This window comes from Chenopodium album, chromosome 9, assembly GCF_948465745.1.
Source record: "Chenopodium album chromosome 9, dcCheAlbu1.1, whole genome shotgun sequence".
NCBI lineage: Eukaryota > Viridiplantae > Streptophyta > Magnoliopsida > Caryophyllales > Amaranthaceae > Chenopodium > Chenopodium album.
This window is the reverse complement of record NC_137842.1, coordinates 64,384,639-64,404,484: the sequence shown is the minus strand read 5'-3', so window position 1 is coordinate 64,404,484 and position 19,846 is coordinate 64,384,639. Positions and strand designations below refer to the sequence as shown.

The 19,846-nt window shown below is 34.7% G+C and overlaps 3 protein-coding genes across 3 annotated transcripts; 2 read left to right on the top strand and 1 right to left on the bottom strand.

Annotated features, from left to right (window-relative positions):
* The first annotated feature begins 333 nt into the window (after positions 1–333).
* LOC145557944 (F-box/kelch-repeat protein At3g23880-like) lies at positions 334–1,587 on the top strand. Its single transcript, XM_081619117.1, has one exon. The coding sequence runs from the start codon at positions 476–478 to the stop codon at positions 1,556–1,558; it is 1,083 nt and encodes a 360-aa protein (XP_081475243.1). The 5' UTR covers positions 334–475; the 3' UTR covers positions 1,559–1,587.
* A 5,560-nt stretch (positions 1,588–7,147) lies between these two features.
* On the top strand, positions 7,148–10,167 carry LOC145557941 (F-box/kelch-repeat protein At3g23880-like). Its single transcript, XM_081619116.1, has 2 exons — positions 7,148–8,327; positions 9,946–10,167. The coding sequence occupies exon 1, from the start codon at positions 7,148–7,150 to the stop codon at positions 8,276–8,278; it is 1,131 nt and encodes a 376-aa protein (XP_081475242.1). The 3' UTR covers positions 8,279–8,327; positions 9,946–10,167.
* A 6,571-nt stretch (positions 10,168–16,738) lies between these two features.
* On the bottom strand, positions 16,739–17,935 carry LOC145557940 (uncharacterized). Its single transcript, XM_081619115.1, has one exon. The coding sequence runs from the start codon at positions 17,933–17,935 to the stop codon at positions 16,739–16,741; it is 1,197 nt and encodes a 398-aa protein (XP_081475241.1).
* Between the last annotated feature and the right edge of the window lie 1,911 nt (positions 17,936–19,846).

Below are 19,846 nucleotides of genomic sequence, written 5' to 3'. Positions count from 1 at the left end.
TTTACTGTAGTAATTTTGGCCTTATTATTTCATATTTTTGTATACACATTGCATTTGTAAATTTCATATAAATCGCCTTATTTTTTTTATATTATATCACAAATTAATTATGAAAATAATTATTACTATCGTGCGATGCACGGACACTAATCTAGTAAATAAATAAAATGGAGTGTTAAGTTTGGGTCAATTAGTTTGGGTTGAAATAAGTTCAGGACAATTAATTTGAGTTAATTTCAGTTTGGGTCATTTTGAATAAAGGGTAATATTAATTTGGGCTTTGATTTGAGTTTTAATCGAGTTTGGTCAAAAGTGGTTCACCTCCACTTTCGGTCTGATGGTTAAACTCTATACTTTTTTCACCCACATGCCGTACCACCGTCTCCCGCCTCTCCGGCCGCCACTTGAAATCATCAGTTACTCCCAATTTCCATTTTCATCATAAGATTTCCATTTTCATCATAAGAGAGAGAAAATGAGCGCTATTGAAAAAACTCTTCCTAAACATCTAATATTACAAGAAATCCTACCAAGACTCCCAGTAAAATCCTTATTTCGCTTCAAATCTGTTTCCAAATCTTGGCTTTCCACAATCATATCCCCTAAATTCACTAAAACCCATCTCAAAATCTCCTCATTTCGCCCTCACTTCCTCGTCCATGCTACGCTTCATCGTGCATCAGATGACGAAATCTATTTGCTACAGTATGATCATATGAATTGCAATGTAAGAAATTTCATTGAATTGGAATTTGCTAATGGTTCTGATCTCCCAATTGAAGTTAACTACATTGTGGGTTCTTGTAATGGCCTTGTTTGCTTACTCGGAAACGAACACCGCTCTCGCGAGGTCTTCTATGTGTGTAACCCGGAGACTCGCCGCCTTCGAAAAATCAAGAAACCTGGTGGTGTAGATCGGGCTGATCGGTCCGGGTGTGTTTTTTACTATGAATCATCAACAGATGATTATAAAATTTTTGGTGCCTTCTCGTCACGTCATGATGATTTTGTTCATTTCTATGTGTTTTCTTTGAGTGCTGGAAATTGGAGAAGAATTGACAGTTTAGACAAGCATTTGGAATTGGTTGAGCTTGAAAAGGCGGTGTTGATTGGCGATACTGTTTATATTTATGCTGGATTGTTTAGGTGGAAGAAGGGTAATCCTGTTGTTGGGTTTGATTTGATAACAAAACAATTGAAGAAATTGACTTGGATGAATTGGTTGAATAAGTATAAGAGTGTTCGTTTGTTGGAGTGGAGAGGGTGTTTGTCGTTGCTTTGTTCTACTGATGCTTTATCTGTAGAAGATGTTTGGATGTTGAAAGATCCTGGTGATAGGAAATCTTGGCAGAGATTGTTTTCAATCAATCGTACTAATGTATTATACTGCGGTTTCTCTGAGACTGGCAAGTGTTTGTTACACATTCAGGGGAAACTCAGGGTATTCGATCCAAGCCGGGAGACTCCACAAATGTCTCAAGGTGGTGTTGATTTTGATAATGATGACAGCATAGTTCAGTCAAAAGGTTATGTTGAAAGCTTAGTTTCGCCTTTCTAAAAGCCAGGACTAATGAAGATGATGGAGAGAACGGAATACACTTATCATTTTGGTAATGTCAACCTTGTTAATGTTACTCCTTTTATTATGTTTCTATTGGCATTGACCTTAAGTTTGTGCAAAGTTGCATTTGTATGAACTTTGTTTATCAACCTTGTTAATGAACTTTCTAGTTTTGAAGATTTGAACTATATCTTTGTTTGACTTGCGATTGTAAAGTAAAGTTGCTTACTTTATATGGAAGTGATAATGAGCTAAAGCTATTTAGTAAAAGTTATAGTCTCCAAATAGATGTTTCATGTGTTAAGCTCTTGCCATTATTTACGTAGTAGTTGATTTCCTTTAGGAAAATTTGATAAATATCACCATCTATTGTTGGCAAAATTGGAGATAGCACCTCAAGTTTTTTTTTTTTTTTTTTTTTTTTTTTTTTTTGTATTTTACCACCTGAGTAGTTTTTTCCTAAACTTTATTCTAGGAAACTTGGCATCTAGAGCATAGAATTTTGAGTCAAATTCTGAAATTGATGGTTCAATTCCATCAGCTCACTTATTATATGAACATGTACATTGACCATTCTGTTTGATGTCTTTCAGCTTCAATAGGACACTTTAGAGATTTACTATCTCTATTCTGTACAATTCATACTATTATGGTGTCACACCTTCTGCAACGATTTTAAATTCCAAATTGTAACCTCTTATTGTTAAGTAAAGTAACTCTTAGTTGGCATTTTCCTCCATTTTTCCCACAATCGTTCTAGTGACTGCTAAGTATATGATTCGTAGCTTTCCCTTTTTATTTCTGAGAGCATTTTGTTTAAAATCCTTTGTGAAAAACTGGTGCTCTACTGCTCTGTTGTCTCAAAGTCCCCTGTAATATGTAATAAAATAATTAGCTCTTATGCTTTGGAGGAACTAGGAAGCTTATTGTGTAAAGTTAACCACCTAATTAAGCTTTCCTAAGGCATGTTCCAACTTCAATTGTCACTACTTATGGTAATTTTGGCAGTAATTTTCACTGAACAGTCCCTGTTTCTTGATGAAAAACCGTGCTAAACCTCGTTCAATTCTCTAGTCTCTACTTTTTAATTTGCAAAATAAATCTAATTTGAAATTCTTTGAGCAGGAGCGTTTTACTCTACGATACAGGGGGTATACACATCAATTGGAAGCATCAATATAGAAACTCAAAATTTGTTTTACTGAAATTTGCATGCATAAACAGATTTGCAAAATCAGTCGAAACTTAGCTTAAATCGTAGTAGCTATGAGGAATTGAATAGATCGCCTTTCATGCTATACAGCCCCTTGTAGAGTTGGCAAATAGTCGTGTTGGCAAACGAAACCGCTAGCGCCCCTTGTAGAGTTGGCAAAAAGTCGTGTTTGATCTCGTGTCAATTTTGTGTTTTTCACAGAATTTATCAAAAAATATGTAAAATGTAAGATAAATGCATAATTGACCACTTTATCTAAACGGGCCATGTTCGAGTTAGTTTCATATCGTGCCGACTTTGTCGCGTTTTCTCTCAATAACTCCGTGTTCGTATAATCTCGGTTTTGATCATGTTGTCCTGTTGTGTCAAAGATTAGCAGCTCTAGAGCCCCCTTGTCCACATACATTGACTAATTGAGTATTGAATGCATGTGTAGCTTTATATAATTAATTACGGGGTAAATTTTTTTGGAATCAATGTTGTCCTCTAGTTACATAACTGAAAAGATGGTCTTTTCGTCTCCTCTTCAACTTGTAATGTGTTGTTACTACTATTAAAATCAGTCATGACTCTTTTACACACGAGAGTCGAGAAATTATAGAAATTAACATAAAGCTTTCTCTCTTCCCCATTTAATCAGTTTCAAAATTGACATAAACCTTTGTTCTTCTTTAAAATCATTGCTTCCTCTCTCACTCTACTCACCTCCACAGCCTGAACACCTTTCTGCAGCCGTACGGAATTCATCAGTTAAAAGAGATTCAAAATGAGCAGCATGAACAATACTTTTCCTGACCATCTCATTTTCAAATATATCCTCCCAAAACTCCCTGCTGAATCCTTACTTCGCTTTAAATCTGTTTCCAAATCATGGCTTTCCGCAATTTCTTCCCCTGAATTTGCTAAATATGTTTGTATTAAGGTATGCTAGTTTTATATTTTGGGTTAGTTGCATTAATGTGTCGTGTATCAAAGGCATGCTAGTTTTTGAAACTAAGGCTTTGCTTGTTGTTGTAGTATCAAAGGTATTCTAGTTTTCAGACTAAGGTTTTGTTGTTGTTCTTGTTGTTATAGTATCAAAGGTATGCTAGTATTATACTTTGTTGCTTGAATTGGGTTAGTTAGGCTATGTATGCGTGCTGTATTAATGTTATCTGTTCCATTCAGTTATTGATTTGCTTATGATTCATATGCAGATGCAAATCTTCGTCAAGACTCGTTTCGGAACACACATAACTCTGGAGGTTGAGAGTTTTGACACCATTGGCAAAGTTAAGACTGAGATCCTAGATAAGATGGGAATGCCCCTAGACCAGCAGCGTCTGATCTTTGCTGGAAAGCTGCTGGAAGATGGCCGAATTCTCACTCACTACAACATCCAGAAGGAGTCAACCCTCTGGCTTGTTCTCCGTCTTTAAATCCCATTTTCAATCATTGCCTTCCTACTTATATATAAGGTAGCTCTTTGGGGGCATTTCATTAAAATCATTCTAGAGATCAGCACTATATGATATGTAGTTTTCCCTCTTCTGCATGCTTTTTGTTATAAATCCTCTGAGAAGCTAACACGAAAAAATAGGTGATTCATAGTCTCCCTGTCATATGTAATAAAATGATTTGCTTTCACTTATCCATTTAGGTAACCTTTACTTTGTAGGAAAATTAATTTATGAAGTTGACCACAAATTAAGCTCTTTGTTTTTTTTTGCCGGGAAAATTAAGCTCTTTGTTGGGTAAGGCATGTTCCAAATTTGAGTGCCCTTTTTTTTTTTTTTTTTTTTTCGTCTAATTTTGGTAGCAATTTTCTCATCAACCTTCAATTCTTTAGTCTCTATTTTAATATACAAAATAAATGTAGGAGTCTTGTGTTTATTGAGTAGTAGTTTTGAGAAAATTGTGAAGAAGGACCTTTTAAGAGGTCGACTTTTTGAAAAAGGACCTTTTAAGTTAAAACTTGTGAAAAATGACCTTTTAAGTTGCATTTTGTTTATATGGGTACTTGGGTGAGCTTGTGACCTTACGTGGTGGTATTTTTATGTGTATTTTCTAAGTAATTGTCTATTTCAAGATATGGTGCATAAATATGCAGTATAATCCCAGTCTTATTGGGAATTAATTGTAATTGGTTCAGGCAACATTTAACGGCTAGATTTACCATTGAGTTGCTTGAATTGTACTAGTACTTGGTCAGTTTTTGGATTTCAAATGGGGGTATTATTACTAGTGTTGTATTTAGGAAATTAGAACTCATGTAAGGGCTAAGGAGTAATGAACTAGTGATCTTTCAGTTGTACTCCGTTGTTTCAGTTTCTATATTTGCATTATGTACTCCGTATAATTAAGTAGTTCTCCTTAGCTTCAAAAAAAAAAAGTTCTTTCAATGTTGAGATAATTTATTTTACTTGTAGAGTTGTAGTTGCATTAGTTGATAAACATTGTTTCCTTTTTTTATTTGGAAAAAATTTGTGTACACTTGATTCAAAATAATATTATTGTGAACTTGATGAACCAATTGACGTGATATTGAACATATAGTGATCTTAATTTTCATATAACGACTCTAATTTTAAGATAATAACCTTTATTAAAAATTTCAAGGACATACTTCACAATAACATCATTGTATATATTGAAAATTAATATGCCAAACAACATTATGTTGAACATAATGACCATATTTTTAGTTTGAATGACTTTTGTTTATCATATTGATCAGTGTATTAAAACTTTCATTATAAAACATATTTATTTTCCTATATATGACCTTTAATGTAACACAATGACTTATATATTAACATAAAAACCTTTATTATGATATAGTGACCTTTATAAATATAATGACTTGATTTTAAAATATCAACCTTTAAACATAATGACCTCTAAGGGTCAATTCCGATTTACTCAAAACAACTGAAATAAACTAATTCGGGCTGGACTGAACTGAATAGAGTTGAAATGAATTGTTTATGAGAGAATCAATAGTAGAAAATAACAAATTGGCACCGAGTAATGGGTACCGGTTTTTTAAAAATCGTTTAGTTTAATAGAAAGGCCACCGGTTCAAACCAAACCGATGCCAAATTCCTTACAGGGCACCGGTTCAAACCGGTGGCATTAACCCAACGTGACCCGAATGTAACCTGACCTGCTATTAACCCAACCTAAACCCAACCCAAACCCGATAAGATGTATGACCCGACGTGACCCGACTCAAGCATGACTAAACCCGAACATGACCCGCATATGTTACGACATTAACCCTAATTGACCCGACTCGAGTTGACCCGACCCAACCTGATCCGTTTATCCGAATTAACAGCTCTACTCCGTATGAATGAGCATTAGGATTTAGGACTGTACAATTATTATGTAACTAGTTTAGCTCTCGCACAATGTACGGTTTAACAAAAAGAACACAAATTGATTAATAATTACAAATTTTAAAGCATTACAATTTCTTACAAATAATTAATTTTTAAAAAAAAACAAAACAATTGTGTTACATTGAATATTACTCAAAATTATGAAACAAAAAAATCAATAGATGTACACATTTTAAAATATGATATGATAGGATTATTAGTGAAGAGAAAAATAGTAAAATTTAATTAAAAAAAATAATTTAAATGGAATAAATAATAAAATACGAAGGAAGTAGTGCAGTAAATTAAATTACGAGCCAGTCCCCATTAATACCCAATATTAACGAAAGTTGTTAATATAGTGGTTTAAAAAAAAAAAAAAGTTGTTGATATAGTGGCATTGTTGTAGTAAATTGCTTTGGAGTTAGCTTTTTATAAATTACTGAGGTGGACAACTTTATAATGTTTACACCGTTAGATATTGGTCTATGACGGACGTTAATGTTTCTTTCAAATCGTCTCTTTTTTTTTAAAGCAATAAGACGGAGCTTAAATTCCTGGTTAATGGAGTGATATGGTGAAGTTAGACGGCTGTTTAGTGGTCCCTGTAGAACTTTGTATAACTTAACAGATTTGTCCCCAAAATAAAAGACGAAAAGACATAAGCACCCCTACATTAACAAAACTTATTAATATAGGATATTAACTTGTATTTTTTCTTAAATTAGATTCTAGATTTCTATCTTCTTAAGTAATTCCAAAAGCCATTCCAAAATTCTCACCAAAATTTCCGAAAAAAAAAAAAAATCTCCCCCAAAAAAATAGTCACAATAAATTACATGCTCCTACCAATTTACTAATGGCAAAAGCTAATGATCGCCCCGAGATGTTGAACGACGCGTGATTTTATCATGAATATTAGCAAGATCGTAGCCGCCCTTTTTATTAAATCATAGCCGCTTCTGATCCCACTCACCTCCACGGCTGCACAGCCTGAACGCGCTAGCCCAAATGAGCAGCATCAACAAATCTCTCCCTAACCATCTAATTTTCGAAGAAATCCTCCCAAGACTCCCGATAAAATCCTTACTTGGCTTTAAATCTGTCTCCAAATTATGGCTTTCAACCATTTCTTCCCTTGAATTTGCTAGATCCCACCTCCAATTCTCCTCTTCCAACCCTAAATTTATCGTACTTGCTGAGCGTAATCGTGCAACGGAAGACGAATTTTACTTGTTAGACTATGATGATAACAACAATTACAAGATAAGATACTTTGATGAATTGCAATTTGAAAATCTAGTTAAATTCTTGTATATTGTTGGTTCTTGTAATGGCCTTGTTTGTTTACATGTCCAAGAAGTAGGAGACCGTGAGGCTTTCTTTATAGGTAACCCGGCTACTCGCCGCCATCGGAAAATCATGATCCCTCAAGGTGTAAGACATGGTCCAGGGTCCAGGTCCAGGCGCTTGTTTTATCATGAATCGTCAACTGATGATTATAAAATTCTTGGTTTGTTCGTATCTGATACTGGTAGATATGTTCAAATTCATGTGTATTCTATGAATGCTGGAAATTGGACAAAAATTGGTAAATTAGACCAAAATATGATATCATTGGATCTTTATTTGTCTTATATTGGAGTTTCATTTGCACCTGAGTTAGACTTGGTAGTGTTGATTCAAGATACTTTTTACATATTCATAGGAAAGTTTCTGGTGGGGGACGATTACAATTATGTTGTTGGGTTTGATTTGATTACAGAAAAATTTAAGGAATTGCCGCCGATGAATTGGCTAAACAAGTACAACACAAATATGAGACTGCGTTTATTGGAGTTGAGAGGGTGCTTGTCGTTGCTTTGTACAACAACTGATTTTGCTAAAGATGATGTTTGGATGTTGAAGCACTCTAATGATGGGAATTCTTGGCAGAAATTGTTCTCTATCAATATTACTGGTGTCTTATACTATAGTTTGTCTGAGACTGGCAAGTGTTTGCTTCACACTAAGAAAGAACTCAAGGTATTCGATCCAAGTCGGGAGAACCCACAAATGTCTCAACGGGGTATTGCTTTTGATAACGGTGATGACATAGTTCACTCAAAAGGTTATATTGAAAGCTTACTTTCGCCTTTCTAAATCCAAGACAAATGGAAGTAGCGGAGAGAAGGGAATTGCGCTCATTTTGGTAATGTCTACCTGGTTTATATTACTCTTAATCATGTTGCTAAATGTTATTGGCCTTTTGTATTTACTTAGTTGCTTTTGAATCAATTTCCTTTGCTTGATGATTGGTATTCATCCACAATTAATTTCTTTGAACATTTGGACTATAGTTTTGTTTGTGTTATGATACAGTTAGTATAGAGTATAGTTATGTTTTATGCTTTAATTTTATGATGTGGTATTGGTATGCTTTTATGTTTCATGTGGTAAGCTTTGGTCAATAATTAGTTGCCTCCCTTTTTCTAGTCGAAATGATCCTAGGAGTTTCGGGCATCCTGAGCAGAGAAATTTGTCTCAAGATCTAAAATACATGGTTTAATCTTCCATAAGCTCATTATAAGATCATGTACATTGACCATTTTGCTCTATATCATCCAGCTCCAATAGAATAAACTAGAGGTTTAGTTTCTACTTCGTACAATTTATATTGTAGTACTGTATAACTTCATACTATTTAGCTTGGTCAAAGCAAAGTAACTCCTAGTTAGCACTCTCCTTCACATTTCTCTCTGTAATCATTCTAGAGACCACCAGTTTTATGGTTTTTAGTTTTCCCTGTTTAATTTTGCAAGCAATTTGTTTTAAATTTTCTATGAAAACTAACACAAAAACAGGTCACCCTTACCCTGTCATATGTAGTTGATCAATGATCTCTCATGAATCCAGGTAACCCTTACTTTGTAGGAAGCTTTAACCACAAATTAAGCTCTCTGTGTTTAAGGCATGTTCCAACTTCGGATGCCTTCCTCTTAACTCTGGCAGCAATTTTCGCCGAAGAGTCTCAAGTTTTAAGATTTCCATGAACAATTCTTTTATGGTGTTATCCTGCATTTATAGGACAATCATAGGATTTTAACATCAGTACACAACTTTTTTTCTGAAGTTATTGTCCTTTCATGGCAATAATTTTGGATGATGTATACAAGGAACAGTTGTTTTAGATGATATGAAATGAACTCCAAAATGATGACTGAAGTAGCTCTAAGGTGGCATTCCACACCCTAAAGAAATTTTCAGTTAGGTGGCCAAGATATACATTCTATAGGTTTTCCTCTGGATCTCTGGGATGTCCTGTTGTTTCTTTTAAATCCGCAAATTTAAAACAATATATTGTGAGAGGAGATTAACGTTTCATGTCAATCTCAGAGATTAACTTGAATTCTCTCCTCGGCTTCTCCTTTTTTTCATATATATTCTGTCTGCCCGGTGAATTGAACATTGCTTAAGGGTTTAAATATACGAGTAAGTTGTTTTGGTTAATGTATAAGCCAATTCCGATGTGTCTTAACTTTTGATTCTTTATCTATGTGACTGAGTGTGGTGAGTTGGAACAGAGATCTAGTTAGATTGCATTATGTATAATACATACAGGCTATCTTCTTTTGGCAATAAAAACACTTTTACTCATCATTTGTAATCAGCAATATAGAAACTCAAAATTTGTTTTCATGAACACTTGTATGCATAAATATGTTTACAAAAGCGGTCAACATAAATTACATTGTAGCAGCTACGAGGAACTGAGATGATCGCCTTTCATGCTAAGCAACCGATCTGACTTGATTTCTCGTGCTTTGCAGCTATGGGGAACTGAAAAGATCGTCTATCATGCTAAACAACCTGTTCACTTGATATCTTCATGCCTTCAAAGAGTTCAAGTTGAAGAGAATGTTTGTGTTTTATATACTCATTTTTAAGTATAAAATAGCTTGGTTTCTATTGATGATTGCCTTTTGTGGTACCAGTTATATAACTATGTGTGTTTGTACTATGGAGTTAAAAAATTTTGCAACGTTTGAAATGTTAGTAACATTGCGGATAAATGCTCTTTGGCTGCTTATGTTGTAGTGTTGTACCCAAATGCTCAACACCTTTGGCTACTACTTTTGACTCAGTGTGGATTATGATTCTCATTGCCATAGGGTTAGCAATAGGCCTGTTCACGGATCGGATATCCGATCCGAAATGTGATTTTGAATCGGATATCCGAAGACTCGGATATCAAAAATTGATATCCAAATCCGATTTGAAAAATTCGGATATCCGATATTCGGATATCCAAAATTTTCGGATCGGATGCTTCGGATATCCATTATCCAATATTAAGTAAAATTGTTATGATTACTTTCTAAATTTCATTAATTTTACCGTTTTTTTATCGCTAAGTTGTACAAAATATTTTAACAAAAATAGTAGTCCTTTTGCAATTAATATTATCATCAAATATATTAAGAATATTACAATAAGTTAATAATACAGGGTTAGTTTTATATGAATAATTTAAAAATTATATTATTTTAGGTTTTATATTTCGGATATCTTTCGGATATCCGAAATTCTGAAAATTAATATCCAAATCCGCATCCGATATCCGCTTTTTCGGATCGGATATCCGATCCGAAATGAAAACTCGGATCGGATATCCAAAAATTCGAATCGGTTGCGGGTCGGATTATCGGATTTTCGGATAGTTTTGTACAGGCCTAGTTAGCAAAGTAGAATAACTAGCATCTACCGTGCCAAAGCTTAAGTAATTAAGTGTGTTAGGTTAAGCATCAATTGAGAAAGAGAGAGTATAGGCAAAGTTTATACTAATTTGCGCGTGATTTAATTATGCACTAGTGAGTAGCCCGGGCATTGCCCCAGGTTGCTATTGTTGTAGACATGTAATTTTAAAGGCTTTTCAAAACTGCAATTTTAATTGTCAAACCAAAATTCAGTTATTCTTTGAATATTTTTTTTTTTTTAATTGAACCTTATGGTTTGCACTTATATAAATTTTTATACATATTAATATCAGAGTTGATAATTGGCTTAGATGGTGAAGTAATCATCTTTGCATGCTATGGTGATGTGGCATCATAAAATGTTGGGGAGATGACGTGGCACAATTAAAAAAAAGGGTTACGTGGCACATCGACATTTTTATGAACGGTTTTTAATATATTAGTATAGATAGATTTCTAAATTAATACTCAACAATATACGAGTTTATTTTGATACAAAGGCAAGTGATGAGATTCGATCTCAATACGTCATGGAGCTTAAAGGAAAGCTTCAACTACTATTTAAGCTATCTCTCACCACTACTAGAAAATCGTCCATTTTCGATGGAAAAAATCCGTCGAAAACACCTTAATTCCGTCGGAAAAAACGTTTCCGACGGAATTCCGTCGAAAGTCGTCGTCAGAAAAGTGTTTGTAGGAAAAACGACCCTTTCTGACGGAAATTTCGTCAGAAACACTTTTCCGACGGAATTTTCCGTCGTTAGAGGTTTTTCGGCACCGGCATAAATTCGTCGGAAATTTCCGACGGAATTTACAATTCGGTTGGAAATTTCCGTCGAGGATTCCGTCGGAAATTAATTTCAGGATATTAAAAAAAGTACGTCGCGCCACCACAGGCACGGCGTATCACCACCTCCAACCACCCTAAACACCCCTCTCAACCACACCATACACTACCCACCTTAACCGAAACACCACACCAAAACCCACGCCGGCCACCCCTGACCGAATACACTAACCAAACCTACACCACCCACCCCTAACTGAACCCCACCAAAACCCACCCCTGACCGAATACACTAACCAAACCCACACCACCTACCCCTAACCAAAACCCAACCAAACCCACACCACCCACCCCTGATCGAATCCTAACCACACCACCCACCTTAGCCGTGGCGGCACCCAAGACCACCGCCACCAACAAACATAAAAAAAGAAAAAAAAAAAAAAAAAGAAAGAAAAAGACCACCGCCATGACCCACCCAAACACGACCCAGACCTAACCAACCACCGCCATACCCTGACCGAAAACCACCCAAAAATTAAATTAAAGAAATTACCCAAACTTAGATCCACCACCACCAAAAATTAAATTAAAAATAAAAATAAAAATATTAAAATGTACCTTAAGATAAAAAATAAATAAATAAATTAATTAAAAAAAAAACTTCGAAATTCACCTCGAACTTGGTTTAATAAGGCCAAATTCAACCACGAAAACCCTAGATCTGGGATAGGGTTTTCATGGTCGAATTTGACCTTAAAACCATTGACTTGACCTTAAAGCATCACCATAAATGACATAAACAAGTAGGAGAGGAGAGTAGGAGAGGAGAGAGAAAGCGTGAGAAGACAAGGAGGAGGAGATCAAAAGAGGAAGAAAGGAGAGGAGAGAGGCGGAATGTGAATGAAAGGGGAGGGGTAGGAGGCGCCATTTTATTAGGGTTTTGGGTTTTTTTTAATTAAATTCTGTCGGAAACGGGGTTAAATTCGTCGCAATCCTCCAACGGAATTAATTTCGATCGTAAATTGTCGGAAATTTCGTACTTTCCTCGGAACGGTTCCATCGAAAATGACCTGTTTTCTAGTAGTGCACTCGCTCTCACATTTAATACGAAGTACTTATTTGTGGTTCTAATATATGGACTTTTTTTTCACTATTCATGCATTAAGTTTGATCATAATTTTCTTTTACTAATATAATAAAAATATATTTTATCATAAATTAAATTGTTAGATAGATTTTAATTTAAAGTTTCATAATGTGATTTTTAAAATAATATTCATTAATATTTAGTTATATAAAGATAAAATTAAAGTAGTACATTGACATATGTGCATTGTTTGACTGTGTTATGTATTATGAGACATAGGGAGTACAAGTAACTATTTTGACAAATAAGTGAAACTCTTGTTTATGTATATGTAAGATTCAAAGATAATATAAAAAAATACAATGAAAAAAGTTTTTTTTTAAAAAAATGAGGGTATAATAATCGTTGCATACTCTCTCAATTTTTTTTTTTTATTTGCATCACTTTAGATTGCACAAATTTTTAAGAAAGAAAGGGCATGTTCACATTTACTGAACCGAACTGAACTAATTGGAGATGAACTGAATTGATTGAAGCTAAAATGAATTGAACTAAGCTGAAATGAATATTTTATGCGAAAGAGAAATTAAGAACTGAACTGAAATTAAGTAAATGTGAACAGGCCCTAATAATCCCTACATGTTTTTTTTTTTGCATCACTTTCATTTTTGGGGCGTTTTTCATTTTTTTAATGCATCACTTCTATATTTAGTAACTTTATACTATATTTTATCATTTCCCTCTTTTACCTTAAACCTCACTCAACTTATTTTATCATTATTCTCTCTTTCATGGTTACCACTAAAATAATATAATTTCTCTTTCATGGTCCCTATCTTACTTTTATTATAATAATTTATTCACCCACTCACAATATTATATTATTCTCATAAAACTTTATACAATATAAAATGATGCAAATAAAAATTAACGTACAAAGTTTTATGCAAAAAAAAAAGAAAAATACGAAGTACTCCCTCTGTGTTTTATAGTAATATTGTTACAGTTTGATCGGCATATAGTTTTAGGCATTTCAATGGACTTAAATAAAATAAGAGGTAGGTGAAGTAGTTGGAGTACTAAAAAAAATGTAAAAGAAAAATAGTAGGATAATAGTTTATTGAAAAGTATTGAATGTGAGATGGAGTATCAAATAAATAAAATTATAGTGAATTTATATAGGGACAATTAAAACAGAAATGTATAATATTTAAAAGCAATTTTTTGTCAATTTAGAACATTGAGGGAGTAATAATCACAAATTATACTGTCTGAGGTTTCCTTTGTTTTAACCAAAAGTAACTTTTTGGGAGTACTAAAATCTTGTCCACAAACGCAATGAACGACATGGCGTTTGACACTTGACAGAAGAAACTTGAAATTTAAGTGCAGGGGAGAGGGGTGCAGACGTTCAGTGCAGCATAGGGAAGGAAAAATTATCTCTGCCAAAAGATTTATCTGCTGCTTATCTCTGCCAAAAGACGTTCAGTGGTTTAAAATGCTTGTCAAACTACAGTAGTGTGATTTAATAAGGACACAATAAAGTAACTTTTGAATTTCAAAAGCACAAGTATACAATGGACAAGATAAATTAAGGCTGATTGTAATAGTAATTGAAAAGGTACAAATTCAAATAAATGAAATTGTAAGAGTCTTGATTTTGTAAGTTTATTTCAGCTCAGCTCATTTCAGTTTAATTCAGCTCCTAATTTCTTTCTTTTAAAAATTATTTATTTCAATTCAGTTCGGTTCACTTTAGTTCAATTCACTTCGGTTCACTTTAGTTCAATTCAGTTTAGTTCAATTCAGCTCAGTTCAGTTCGGTTCAGCTGAGTTCAGTCAATTTGATACTTTGTATTATTTATAGGATAATATAATATTTAAAAATTATACTTCGTTTTTTAATATGCATCATTTTGGATTGCACAAAATTTTAGGAGAGTAATATAATATTGTGAGTAGGTGAATAAATTATTATAGTAAAAAAAAAAAACAAAAATCATGAAAGAGAAAGTATATGAGAGATGATAGATATTTTTAGTACCTCCGTTACATATTATTTGCAACGATTTGACATATACTAGAAAGAAAAAATGTCTAATCGTTGTAAATACTCTCTCCGTTTTTAAATACTTGCTTCACTTTTCTTTTTCGGGCATTTTTAAATACTTGTTCCATTTCCTTATTTGAAAAGCTTTTACAATATTTAATTAATTTATCTCACTTAGTGGACCCAACATATATTCTCTTTTCTCCAATTCTCTCCACTACTTTTGCCCTTTACATTTTTTTTATTCTTCCACCAACCCCACTACCTCCATATTTTATTACTTTATCCAATTTCTCCTAAAACCCCTCGCATGGAGAAATGGAGCAAGTATTTAAAAACGGAGGAAGTAATAAGTAACGGATGTAGTATTATTTTAGTGGGGGCCATGGAAGAAAGAGAGAAATGATAAAATAAGTTGAATGAAGTTTAGGTAAGAAAGAAAAATGATAAAATATAGTATAAAGTTACCAAATATAAAAGTGATCCATTTATAAATAAAAAAAAAAAAACACTATTAAAAGGAAAATGATGCAAATTAAAAAAAAAAAAAAAAAAAAAAAAAAAAAGGAGGGAGTAACTAATATAAAAGGAAGGTAGTAATTATTTGGTTAATTTAAAAGTAAAAAATGTAGAAAGTAGAAATTACTTAAGTAAGGGTCTGTTCTCATTGACTGAACTGAACTGTTCTCATTGACTGAACTGAACTGAACTGAACTGAACTGAGCTGAACTGAACTGAACTGAACTGAGCTGAACTGAACTGAACTGAGCTGAACTGAAATAAATATTTTATAAGAGAAGGAAATTAGGAGCTGAACTGAACTGAACTGAACTGAGCTGAACTGAACTGAATTGAGCTGAGCTGAACTGAACTGAACTGAATTTCAACGTAAGAGAACAAACCCTAATTGAAATTTCTATAGAAGATAGGAATCAATTTATCCCTTTCTTATACACAGAGTCATAGTCACTCAAAGTTTCCATAAATTTGGAGACACATAAAGTTAACCAAACAAAAAATAGCTTAGTAATTTATTGGAAATACAATTTCCCTTACAGTATGTCAATGTAACATGAATTTAATATTTCCTAGAAATTGCAATTTGCCAAGTTCTCATGTACTATTGTTTTAACTTTCTATGAGCAATTAATTCTCATAAATTATACTCCCTCCGTTTTTGAAAGAACGACCCATTTAGTTTAATTTTAGTCCCAAAAAGAATGACCCATTAGCATTAAAATACCCACCAATTTGCAACAATATTTGTGCAAAATTAGCTTCCCCATATAAAATTTTGTTTTTCCATACATTTTTATTACTATCTCTCTTTACTTTTTTGTAAACCCCGTGTAAATTTATCTTTCGAATATACTTTTACTTCTTTTATTTAACTTTATTAATACCCGCGAAATCAACCCAAAAGGGTCGTTCTTTCGGAAACGGAGGGAGTATATAGCAAAGCAGAACCTAAGTACTCCCTAATCCCTATGTATCGTTTATACTCCGTATGTGTTATTTCAATTTTCAATTTTAGTTGTTAAATTTTAACTATATTTACCTGGAATGTTAATTTCACCTTGGAAAGAACAATTTTTCTGAATTTTTACTTAGATTATATTGAATATATTGAGTATGATTGAACATATACTACATTAAACCTGTAAAAGTGAAAGTATAACAACAGATAAGAGACATGAAGAGTACTTACGTTAGTTTTGAAAGATAAAATAGAACTCATAGAAGTAAATGCACTAACGTGTTAAGAGTAGAAGGTACGATTCCATTCTTTTAACATATACCCATGAGAAAAGAAGTGCTGAACCGCCGAAACAACAGACGAACCAACGTCAGACCAGTGGGCTTTAAAGAAAGCTGAAGAAAATCCATCAGGTCCTGGAGATTTGTTGTCATCGATACCAAAAATAGCACTCTGAATTTCCTAAGCAGAAAAAGGAGCCATAAAAAGCTGTTGCTGAGCTGAAGAGAGAGAAGGTAATTGCAACTGATCCCACCAATCAAAATCTTGGGTAGAAGCATCGCTTGAGACTGAATAAAGATCTTTATAAAAATTCAATGATATAGAGGCGATGCACTCAGAATCTCTTTGCCAGACACCAGCCGAATCTCTCAAACCACATATCTTATTTTGACGACGTCGAGATTGCACCAAGGAAAAAAGGAGACGAGAATGAGAATCCCCTAATGCATCCCATTTCACTTTCGCACGTTGACGCCAGAAGAGAAAAGCTGCTTGTGCCTCTGCAACTTTCTCGTCCTTAGTAGTGATAAAAAGACAACGATCAATGCGGGAAGACAATGCCAAAGAAGCTTGTTGAACTTCCGAAACCAGAGTCTTCCAATTAATCCCCCACGCCTTCTTATGAGAAATGCACCAAGCTAGCAATCGTTCTCTAACAACTGATAATTTCCGAGATAGAGAAAACATTGGAGAGCCCGGGAAGAACAAGGTGATAGCAGTGTGTACTATTTCACGAACCTCAGAGGCCGACAAACACCAGTTTTCCACCCTGTAAGGACGCTTTACATATCCTGATTCCACTTTATCCGAGAGAATAATAACAGCGTGATCCGAAAACAAAAGAGGTTGGTGTAAAACTCTTGTGTCGGGATAATCTAGCAACCAAGCGGAAGAGGCGTAGGCCCTATCTAGCCTTTCAAAAATCGGATCTGAATCAGTCCTATTATTAGTCCAGGTAAACTTTGGACCAGAAAAAGGAACATCAACCAAATTCAGCCCCATGCGCCAACTAATAAAATCCATCTGTCCTGGAATAGATGAGCTACCCCCCAATTTATCCGAAAGGTATTCAACTTGGTTAAAGTCGCCAATCAAGACGACATTAGGAATGGTTTCAAGAATATTTGTAATCAAATTCCAAACCTCCGAGCGAAAAGAAATGTGAGGCGAACCATACACAAACATTATATGCTTAATTTCATCTCCTTGCTCCAATTTACATAGAAACACATTCTGAGAAATATACACAGGAACCAAACCCAACGGAGTAAACCAAAACACAAACAGGCCACCACTAAGGCCAACAACATCCACGCCACTACAACCCAAAAAGGACAAAGGAGCTAACTTTTGTGCAACATTATCAACAGACACCATAGTTTCTAAAAGACAAACAATATCCAAACCATGAGAGCGGACTAGAGAAGAAATATAAGGAATTTTAGGGGAGTCCGCTGATCCCAAGCCCCTACAATTCCAAACACCGACTTTCATTTAGACTTTGGTGATGACCCAGTACGGGAGGTCACCGATCCCTCAGAAGTTGTTGTAGATGCTGAAACCGAAACTCCTTTGCGTTTCTTATAAGGTAGTAAGCACGAAAAACAACCAGTTTCCTGCAAATTCTGAAGTTGTAACTCAGCTAAAAGTGGTGTAGAAGGTTCAACCTCACTACTCAACCGTTTCTTGGTACCGTGATGCGTAACCCATTCCCACATCTTGTCTCCTCTCCTCCGCTTCTTCAAACCATAACATGCTATTTTCCTAAAAGGAGGTTTTGGTTGTTTGAGAGGTTGTGATTTTTGTGAGGAAGTGGACACATTAAACACCCTAGACTTAAAATTAAGTAGGAATTTTCTAGTAGGTGAGAAAGTATGAAGAGTTGGTGTGTCGCTAGTTGTTGTAGGAATATGATGGGTATAAGCTATGGAGTCGGAGCACAATTTCCTCTTTTTCGAAGGGGAGAAAGATTGATTAGCAAACATAAGGGGCCTCTTCTTTGATTGGCTACTCTGGGATTGGTGTAGGACAATATCCTTAAAAATACTCCGAAGATTAACTCGAGTAGTTCTGAATTTTTCAGTCCTTTTTAGGCCAATGTTCGAGTTGGAGAGCTTATGGTCAAGATCAAAAGTAGACTTACAACATCCAAATTTGTCATACACCAAAGGAATAGTCTTATCAGAAGATGAAACACAAGAATTTTTCCTGTGACCAACTCTATTACACTTAGAGCACAAAATAAACAAGTTCTCATATTTGATATTAATCCATTTAAACTCAGAGTTTCCGAGGTCCAAGAAGAAACCTGGTAATAACGGTTCAAATACATGAATTTGGAGCTTTACTCTAAGCAAGCATCTAATTGAACCTGAAGAGTGTTTATCAGTACACAAAATATTTCCAGCCAAAGAAAGCATCGGTTGTACAACATCATACGCGCATAAATTCAGAGGTACCTCATCAAGGTGTACCCATATAGCAGCCTCATTAAAACTAATATCTTTTATAGAATCACCTGGAGTCCATGGTTTGAAGACAAGAAGAGCCGCCTGGTACGCTGCAGATCCCTGCTCCAACATGGCGTCTCTGTCTCGAACGTCTTCACACAAAAACAAAAAAGTATTATTGAATTTTTGAACAGTGATATCCCCAAATTTTATCCACTGCTCTGACACCGTACCCATTCTTGGATGCGTTGCTCTGAATATCGACGATAGTCTACAAATTTGTCGAAAACCAGGTGACGATGGAAATTGGAATTTTGGGGTGGATAAAAAGACGGATTCAGACTTGGGTTGTCGGAAAATTGAGATGAAGCCATATCTACTGATAAAGGGGAAGATGAAAACAGGGTACTCGTAATCGAAACCCAAGAAACTCGAACAGAGTATCGAAACCTAGGAAACACGAACAAAGTATATAAACTCGAACAGAGTATCGAAACCTAGGAAACACGAACAAACAAGCTTTAGAACTGAATTCTCTCTCTAAATTGAGAGCTTATCTCTCTAGGATTCTAGAGCCTCTTCCCCAACCTTCCTCCACCGTCTTTCACCTTCCTCAACAATCAACAAGAACTATACTTTTACCTTTAATTTTCTTCAATTTTTCGGGTATGGCTTGGAAGGTTGGTTCGGGTTCTAAGGTTCGGATACTTGAGGATGATTGGGTCCCAAGGGGGCCTGTTGTTTTTCGTGATGGTTCTGGTGTGTCGGATCCTCCGACACATGTTTCTTCTATTATTAATCCGCGTTCTTACGCGTGGGATTCGACTTTAGTTCATCG